The sequence below is a fragment of the Carica papaya genome, chromosome 2, assembly GCF_054855325.1.
Source record: "Carica papaya isolate Zhongbai chromosome 2, ASM5485532v1, whole genome shotgun sequence".
NCBI lineage: Eukaryota > Viridiplantae > Streptophyta > Magnoliopsida > Brassicales > Caricaceae > Carica > Carica papaya.
In genome coordinates this window covers 11,431,855-11,441,147 of record NC_142310.1, presented here as the reverse complement: position 1 = coordinate 11,441,147, position 9,293 = coordinate 11,431,855, and the positions used below count along the sequence as shown (strand labels likewise).

At 34.5% G+C, this 9,293-nt stretch overlaps 1 protein-coding gene across 2 annotated transcripts; it reads left to right on the top strand.

Moving 5' to 3' along the window:
- The first annotated feature begins 2,527 nt into the window (after positions 1-2,527).
- On the top strand, positions 2,528-6,081 carry LOC110808547 (Lecithin:cholesterol acyltransferase family protein). Of its 2 annotated transcripts, XM_022034081.2 has the most exons (7): positions 2,860-3,035; positions 3,109-3,284; positions 3,372-3,594; positions 3,830-4,113; positions 4,395-4,737; positions 4,897-5,153; positions 5,313-6,081. In XM_022034081.2, the coding sequence occupies exons 1-7, from the start codon at positions 3,000-3,002 to the stop codon at positions 5,800-5,802; spliced, it is 1,809 nt and encodes a 602-aa protein (XP_021889773.1). In that variant the 5' UTR covers positions 2,860-2,999; the 3' UTR covers positions 5,803-6,081. The 2 variants fall into 2 exon arrangements, with proteins under 2 accessions (XP_021889764.1, XP_021889773.1); XM_022034072.2 differs by having other exon boundaries at positions 2,528-3,284.
- The last annotated feature ends 3,212 nt before the right edge of the window (positions 6,082-9,293 follow it).

Sequence of the window (9,293 nt, the reverse complement as noted above, 5' to 3'; positions counted from 1 at the left end):
GAAGAAGAATTTGGCCCCATCTTAAACTAGGTATCCATACCTAATCCCAAACAACATCCTCGATTGGACTCTTTTACCATGTTTATAGGCTCTATTTCAAGTTGCATCACAAATCAAAGACTTATTCTTGATCTAGGTATCCACCCTAAGCTAAGCACCCATGTTTGATTGCAAGCTCTATATCGAGATAAATATCCACGTTTGACATTAAGTAGGAAATGACATGCCTAGAATGGGGTCCATGCTCATACAGGAAAACTAAGTGCCTAATTCTAAGAATCCGTTCTGGTCTTGTGTTTGATAGCAAATATTATGTATTCGATCATTTTATTATATAATTCTTATCAATTGTTACTTTCTTAATATGAATTTACTAATTTATCGATAAAAAATTGAACATTGAAACTACTTTCTCAAATAAAATTTACTACTATTGAAAGAGTACTCATCCACCTGCTAATTAGAGAGTTGTCATCGACACCAACAAAATACAAACATATGACACATCATTATATAAAACCTCATACAATCTTTTTCTTTCTTATCACCATTTTTAGCTAACTTATGCATTGATAGGCCTATCCTAAATCAATCAAGGATACTTTTTATTTCTTCCTAAATCAATCAAAGATACTATTTATTCTTTCGGAAGTCACTATAAGGAAAGAATTTGTTATATAGGATATCAAGATCTACTAGATTCAATTGTTAGTGTCAATTGTATAGTTTTAAAGCTACATTTAGATATTGATTGGTATGATATTAAAATAATAACTAACATTTTTTAAATAAAAGAGTAATATAATTTAAACTCAATTAATTAATTCTGTACTGAAAATGTTATAAAATCTGAATTAGATCATATTCACAGGAAAAAAGTAGGTATTAAATGAGTGGAAACAATTAAAATTAAGTTCCCACATCGTGGTTAGGTATGGGAAGAGAAAAAACGGCAACAACCCACAAATTCTTGCCCATAAAATCCAAAAGAAAATGTCAGCAAAAAGTTGGCTGCGATTCTGATCCATCATTAGTCATGGATGGTGCAGAGTAGTAGAAAGAAAGAATATCATCATGGCGTATCCAATCTCCTTAAACGCTGTGCCCCTCCTGTAGATATAGCTATATATATACACATATTATACGTACATGTGCATGTGTGGTTCACATGTCTGTAAAGGTTTTCTTCTTATTCTCAATCTCAGCTGAGTGCTGAGGTCCACCACCTCAACATGCATGCAGTCGTAGAGACAATTTGGGTATCTGTGTTTTTCGTAGTGTGTGCTTTTCTTATGTACATACAAACATAAATATTTATAGATATATTTTTTGAGTAAGGCACCTATAGGATTCACAAACTGTCTGATATATATATATATATATATACATGAAGTAGGTTCTTTTTTTTATGTGAAATGCATCTCTTCAAACGTTTAATTACAAACTATATATATATATATCTCTTAAGGAGTCTAATTATAAAGCCCGAAATCAATGAAAGGCAAACATACCAGAAAGTTTTTTCTCCAAATTTCCTGCATAAATTTGCGGTAGATATACACAGAGGCAAGGATGAAAATTTAATAAGACTGCTAGAGACATAAATACACGTGAAATGCGAAGTAAAGGTGCAAAAACCATTTTATGTATACGTTTATACATGAATATAATATATATATATATATACGCATGTACATAATATATATATATATATGTATAATAGAGGCTAAGTTCAAAGAAAAAACAGTGGATTAAAAGTTGACAGGTGATAAAAAGAATGCCAAAACAAGAAGTGTCATAAAGGCTGTTGGGATGTACATACACACTACTCTACAGTATTATAGCGTTGCTTCTAAACCTCACCCTTCGTTTTCACTCCCATACTTGAAGAAGAGGAAGTGTCATTAAGGCTATTTTTGGATCAATTTTTGTCTTTTATTTTTGTATTTTAAAAGTATTTTTATATTCAAACGGATAAAATAAAAAATATTTTTTTAAAATAATAAAAGTTAAAATATTTTTTAAATAATTTTATACATAAAAACAATAATCTCTCTTCTAAAAATAAATTTAACTTTTAATATAAATTAACGTAAAAAAATTATATAATTTTCTTTCTTTTATCTATAATTCAAGAAAAGGAAGGACATAAAATTCAATATATACACACTATTCTACCCCATCAAGTTGCTCAAACCCAGACCTATCCTTTTCACTGCCACACTTCAAGAAAAGAAGAAGTTAATCAAAACTTTGTTTGCAGTGATTTTTGGTTTTAATCTTTATCTAAAAATACTTTTATAATTAAACAAGTAAAAGAAGATATTTTTCTTGACGAAAGTCAAAAATTAAAATCTACTTTTGTTAATTTTAAAGAGAAAAGTTATAATTTATAAGTTTTGAAATTTGATTTTAACTTCTAATAAGAATTTATGGTTATTTCTATAATTTCCTCTCCCTTTTTCCTCTTCATCTTACTTGTTTATATATGGTCTCTAAAGGCAGCTACTTCCTATAACTCTCTCTCCTCTTTTTCCTCTTCGTCTTCTTCTAAATTTTGTTATATATGGTCTCTGCTACCACTACTGAAGCAACAGACAATCCATGTCCATGTCTTCTTCTCCACGTGCTTTTTCATTTCGTAACGGCTATCTAAACCAAAACCCTGTAACTCTCTTCTTTTTTTCTGCGCTATAATTCACCAACATTTCGTCCTCTCACTCACCCTCTCAATGGCTTCATACCATTCTTGCTTCCCTCCCTCTTCCTCTCTCATTTTCTTTTAAAAACCTCTTCTTTTCCTTTTTCTTCTTCTTCTTCTGGGTCAAAATGGCTTCAGTTCTTCGATTCCGAAAGCTATGCTACGTAGAGCCAGTATCTTTTGGGTATGCCAAAGTTGAACAGAAACTAGACAAGAAAAAAGATAAGCCTCTCCCTCCGACGACAAGAACCGCCATAGAGATAAACAAGAACAGGAAGAGGCAGCACCAGCAACAACAATGGAGGCGAATAGATTCCTGTTGTTGGATTATCGGGTACATGTGCACTACTTGGTGGCTTCTGTTGTTATTATACTACTGTTTGCCAGCCACCTTTCCTGGTTTTCAGATCCCTGAATCTCCGGGAACAAAGCTTAAAAGCGAAGGGTTGACGGCTCTGCACCCGGTCGTGTTGGTTCCAGGCATTGTGACCGGTGGGCTGGAGTTATGGGAAGGCAAAACTTGTGCTGATAGTCTGTTTCGAAAGCGGCTTTGGGGAGGTAGCTTCACTGAAATCTTCAGAAGGTATATGTTAATATAACTTGTTTGGATCCGGGGTATAATCTGGTTGACCATTTGTGAAAATTTTGACTTAAATTTGAATTGAATCAGGCCACTGTGTTGGCTGGAGCACTTGTCTTTACACAACGAGACTGGTTTAGACCCACCTGGGATCCGAGTTCGAGCTGTTCCAGGTCTGGTTGCAGCAGATTATTTTGCACCGGGATATTTTGTCTGGGCTGTTTTGATTGAGAATTTAGCTAAAATTGGGTATGAAGGGAAGAATCTTCATATGGCTGCTTATGATTGGCGACTCTCTTTCCAAAATACAGAGGTATTTAATGGCTCCTTTTTTTCTCTTCCACTATACTCTCTCTCATAATCACAAGTATAATGATCTCATTTGCATATAGAACCATGGGTGAATCTTATTCAATTCCTTTCATTATTTGCATTACAAATGAACCAAATTGTAAATTGTATAGCAAATTAATCAAATGAATATATGGAGCAAGTGATTTGGATTCAAGTTTTTGACTAATGAACTTGTAATTGGAGAAGGGGTACAGATCCGGGACAAAGCTCTTAGTAGATTGAAGAGTAAGATTGAGGTGATGTATGTAAGCAATGGATATAAGAAGGTAGTGGTGGTGCCCCATTCCATGGGTGCCATCTATTTTCTTCACTTCATTAGATGGGTTGAAACACCTCCTCCGATGGGAGGTGGTGGTGCTCCTGGTTGGTGTGCCAAGCACATCAAAGCTATCATGAACATCGGTCCGGCATTTTTCGGTGTTCCAAAAGCTGTTAGTAATTTATTCTCAGCCGAGGGAAAAGATGTTGCCTTTCTCAGGTTAGCCTCTGCACTTTTCCCCTTTCAAACTAGCCAATTCATTTTTTTCTTTTCCTAGTATGACTTGATTTGGACTAAGACCGAAATGAGCAGATCATTCGATCAACTTTTCTTCGTATCAATGTCCATATTAGTCAAATAGACAATTTCATATATTGGATAGAGATTAGCTAAAACTCATGCCTTGTCAAAAAAGATTTTGATTAAAGAATTTTAACATTCAGCATGATGATCATAGTTGTACAAGCACTAAGATAAATTTATCTACGTCATCATTACAGATCAATTGCACCGGCTGTTATAGATTCCGAGTATCTTGGGCTGCAAACTCTTGAGCATGTCATGAGGGTGTCTAGGACTTGGGATTCAATTGTGTCATTGATTCCCAAAGGTGGAGAAACAATCTGGGGTAATATGGACTGGTCGCCTGAAGAAGGGCATGTTTGTGATTTGGCCAACAAAAGACTTTTACAGCCCTCTTCAAGTGACAATAATAACATCACCAACAGTGACATAAAAAGAGGTTTTCGAGTAAAAGAACCAGTCAAGTATGGGAGGATAATTTCATTTGGTAAAGGGTCATCTCAGCTACCGTCTTCACAGCTCCCTACTCTTGATTCCAAGGTACTCGCTTCTACATTTTCTTTCTTTTGTTTCTTTTCTTGACAACTTGAATGAGTTAGACTTGCACCGAGATTAGAAAGAGGCTATTGGGAGTTTCTTCAATGCACAAACATGAACTTGTTTATATTTGTTGGCGATGCTAAAAACATTCATTAACAGGATTTTATTCGTACTGCAAATGTAAATTCACCATGCGGAGAGGTTTGGACTGAGTATGATGAGATGAGCAGAGAAAGCATCCACAAAGTAGCCGAAGGCAAAGCTTATACAGCTACGACTCTTCTTGATGTGCTCCGATTTATGGCTCCGAAGATGATGCAACGATCCGAGGCTCATTTCTCTCATGGCATAGCTGATAATCTAGATGATCCTAAATACAACCATTACAAATACTGGTCTAATCCATTAGAGACAAAGTGAGTACAAGAGAATTCTCTTCCTTTTTTTCTTTTCAAATTTTAGTTATATACTCAAGGCTTATATAACTCTTTACTACAATCTTATTTATTTTATCTCATCATTTCTTGATTCCTCAAAGGTAATTAATTGGCATACAAATTGAAAACCTATTACAGATTACCAGATGCCCCTGATATGGAAATACACTGCATGTATGGAGTTGGGATTCCCACGGAAAGATCATACGTATACAAGAAGTCAGCTGCTGATTATAAGTGCAACAGCATTCCATTTCAGATTGACAGCTCGGTTGAGGGAGATGATCAGAACAGCTGCCTGAAAGGGGGAGTATACTTTGTGGATGGGGATGAAAGCGTTCCAGTTGTTAGTGCAGGATTCATGTGTGCAAAGGGATGGCGAGGCAGAACTCGTTTCAATCCTTCTGGCATTAGTACATACGTAAGAGAATATCGACACAAGCCTCCAGCCAGCCTTTTTGAAGGGAGGGGTGTAGAGAGTGGAGCTCATGTTGACATAATGGGAAATGTTGCCTTGATCGAAGACGTATTAAAGGTTGCAGCCGGAGCCATTGGCAACGAGATAGGAGGTGATAGGATTTATTCCGATATCCTAAGGATGTCCGAGAGGATAAATCTTCGGCTTTAAGAGTGCTTGATGAATCCATAAAACAAACGAGGGATAGCCAAAAGTAGAGTGAATTAACAATAGAACACATGAGCTTCATGAAATACTACTGAGGCTGGATTGGAGGCTTTCTGGGTTGGAAGTAAATGGCTTTTGAGGTCAGATTCTGGTAGATGTGAAGGTTGAGTTTCTTACTGGCCAAAAAAAGCTTCCCAAATCTTTTCTTTACCTTCTTTTTCTGACTCCTTTCTTCTTAGTGTTGCAATTTTATCATGTAAACACCCAATAATGGAGAACTAAATCTCCTTTTTTTTTTTTTTTTTTTTTTTTCATTTTTAATGTAAACAAATAATAATGAAAATTTTGTATCTTTTTTCTTAATTATTATTTTTACATAAATTATCGAAAGTAAATTTTTTAAAATTCGTATTAAATGAAAAAATTAGCGAACTGAATTTTTGTATATAAAAAAAATTGTTATAAAATTAATACGGTGAAAGATCTTTCATAAAATAAATAAATAAAATAAAATAAAACAAAAATAAAATAGCTTATAAAAAGATATTAGTTACATAAAAATTACTTTTGTCTTCTACAGCAAACACAGGATTAAACACTTTTGTAGTGTGTACAGCCAATGGATTTAGTCCTATCAAATGCTATCTACATTAGAAAGTTGAGTTTCTTTTATTTATTTATTTATTTTTTCTCTTCTTTTTATATCATGTTCAAAATAAATTTACAAATTTTTATATTATTTTTAACTATGAAAAGTGTAACATTCCATGTTAATGTCACCTATTATATCATGGTATTGTAATTTTATCATCATCATCATATAATTAAAATAAGTATGAATTAAAAATGAACTAATTTCTAAATTTATTTCAAACATATCATTAGAGATTCACTTGCTTCAATTTAGAAGCTACCATTTGGATTCGCATGATTTTTAAAATTTGTAAAAGGATTCAACTACTTAAATTGTTTATATAAATATATATATCGAATTAAAATAATTTTTTATAACAGATAAAAAAAATTTCTAATATAGCTCTCTCTCTCCGCTGGTGGTTCAGTTTTGCATCTCCAAAGGAATCGGGACGTACCCTTCTTTCTTGTTGTCTTGATATATCTAAGTAGATAGCAAATTATATACAATATTTAAATTAATTTTTTTGGGTTCAAATTAATCTTTATATTTTTAAAATATATTTAAATAAGCCAATTACCATTAAAACAATTTAATACTATTAACTCCTAATTCAGATACAAGATAATTTGGTGATATATTTTAGCCACATTACAGACTACATGGTGTCCGTGTGCAATCGCTATCATTAGATGTCACGTGCTAAATATATATATATATATATATATATATATACATATATCTATATATATAAGTTTTTTTTATTACTATTTAGTTTCTAAGCTTACAAAATTTCCTTCATTTTTAATGCAATAATCATTTTGCGATTTTTTTTTTTCAATTTCTAATCTTAAATTAAAATTTTATATTTTTAAAATATTGTTTTTATCATGCAAATATGAGAAAAAAAATTATTATTTCTTGTAAAAAGTTTATTATATTAAAATAAATTTGTAAATTCAAAATTGTCTTTATATTTAAAAAATTAGAATAGAATCACAATATATTAATTAAATTGGCAACCGTATATAAATGTAATATATATTTTATATTGATATAAATAGGCCCATTCTCATCGGCCTTACAAAGAAAGGAAAAAGTCGAGATTCTTCTCCCCAAAAATTCTAGATTTATCCTTTCACGCTCGTAAATACCCGACGTTTCCCCCTTCTCTTCCCCATCCTAGAAGAGAGTTTCAAACTATCAATTACTTTCTCGGCAACCAAACACTACTCTTTTTTTTACATATCAGTGTTTTACTAATTATCCAGCAAACCTACCAAAATGTCACTAACTCCAATTTTCTTTGGCAATCAACGCACCAGCATCTTCAATCCCTTTTCCCTTGATGTTTGGGACCCATTTGATGACTTCTCTTTCCCTTCCCTATCGCTTTCTTGGGAAAATTCTGCATCCCTCGACACCCGTGTGGACTGGAAGGAAATCCCGAATGTAATATTCGGACCCGAAATTTGCTCCGATATTAATTTTAACATAAAAAAATGTAAAAAAACTTACTTTTGAGATTAATAAATTTTAATTAAATATGAAATTATGGAAAAAATAAGTTAATGATGAAATTAAAAATAATTTTAGAAAAAATAAGTGAAAATTTGGATCCGGATGGTGTTTTTGAAAGAAAAATCGAAAACTGGGGGGTCAGAACGCAATTAAGAAAAATTACGACACGTAGAACCACCAGTCAACAACATCGACGAATCGGAGCGCGTCGCGTGATAAGGCACGTTGACTCGATGCCACGCGAGAGGCAATGATGGCGATCCGTATGCCCCATGATCAGAAAGTCCGGAAGCGTTCCTACGCGCGTAGACGGCCCGGATCCGTTCTCTCATTAGGCACGATCGGACGGTCGCGATCAAACGCGATGAACGGTCTACATTCATTCTCTCTTTAAACGCGATCAGACGATCGAGATCAAATCGCGATGAACGGTCTAGATTCATTTTCTCTTTAAATACAATCGGACGGTCGAGATTAAACGTGATAAACGATCCAAATTAACGCGAGATTAGTATAAATATCTCATATCACACTGAACTCAAACCCTAACCGCCAGTCTCCCACCGGAGAAGAAGAACCAGTCGTTGGAAAAAAGAGCCGACTGCCGACCGCCGCCTCACCGCAGCCACCTCCGACCGCCAAAAAAGCTGAAAATTCTCCTATCTGCTGTAAATTTGATTCTGAGCACCCCCATGGCCAAATCGGAGCAAAAGGAATGGTGGGTGAGCTGAAAACAGCGGCCAAAGCCCGATGGCGTCGCCGTGGGCAAAACCCGCAACCGCCTCCAACGAGCCCCTTCCCAATTCCTGTTTCGTGCGATTTTTTCCACAATTATATTCACCATTTTATTTTTTACAGCTTGACCGAAGAAAAATGCCTAGCTGCGAAGGTGAGTCGGTAAAGCCGCTGTACCAAAAAATTCCACCACTAGTAAGTTCCCGTTTATTTGACTTTTTCGGCCAATCGAGATCCCTTAACGTGTTTTTTTGCACGGATGAGTATAAAACCGGCCGAAACCCACTAAAATTAGCCAAAAATAGCCAGACCGAGGCAAACTACTGCCGCAGATGGCGGTGCTCTCGCCGAAGCACGATAGTACTGCCGCACCAAAATTCTAAATTTGGCAAAAAAAGTTTTTAACATTGATTTTGGATTTTTTTTGGGTATTTTTAAGTACATGATGTGTGTTTTAATCTCCGCAGAAAAATTCAGGAAACCCAGAGATCGCCAATAAGTGCAATAGAAAGTTCAGTATTTCGAACACCGATTCGGGTAAGGATCTCTCACCTTATTCTCTGTTATGGAATTGAAACTTAATAATCGATAATATGGTATTTTG

What these genes read in the sequence shown, in the direction of transcription:
- LOC110808547 (XM_022034072.2), top strand. Translation starts at nt 2,830, where the DNA reads ATGGCTTCAGTTCTTCGATTCCGAAAGCTATGCTACGTAGAGCCAGTA. An exon ending in TTCACTGAAATCTTCAGAAG is followed by an intron (nt 3,285 to 3,371) that starts GTATATGTTAAT and finishes GAATTGAATCAG; the next exon opens with GCCACTGTGTTGGCTGGAGC. An exon ending in TCCCTACTCTTGATTCCAAG is followed by an intron (nt 4,738 to 4,896) that starts GTACTCGCTTCT and finishes ATTCATTAACAG; the next exon opens with GATTTTATTCGTACTGCAAA.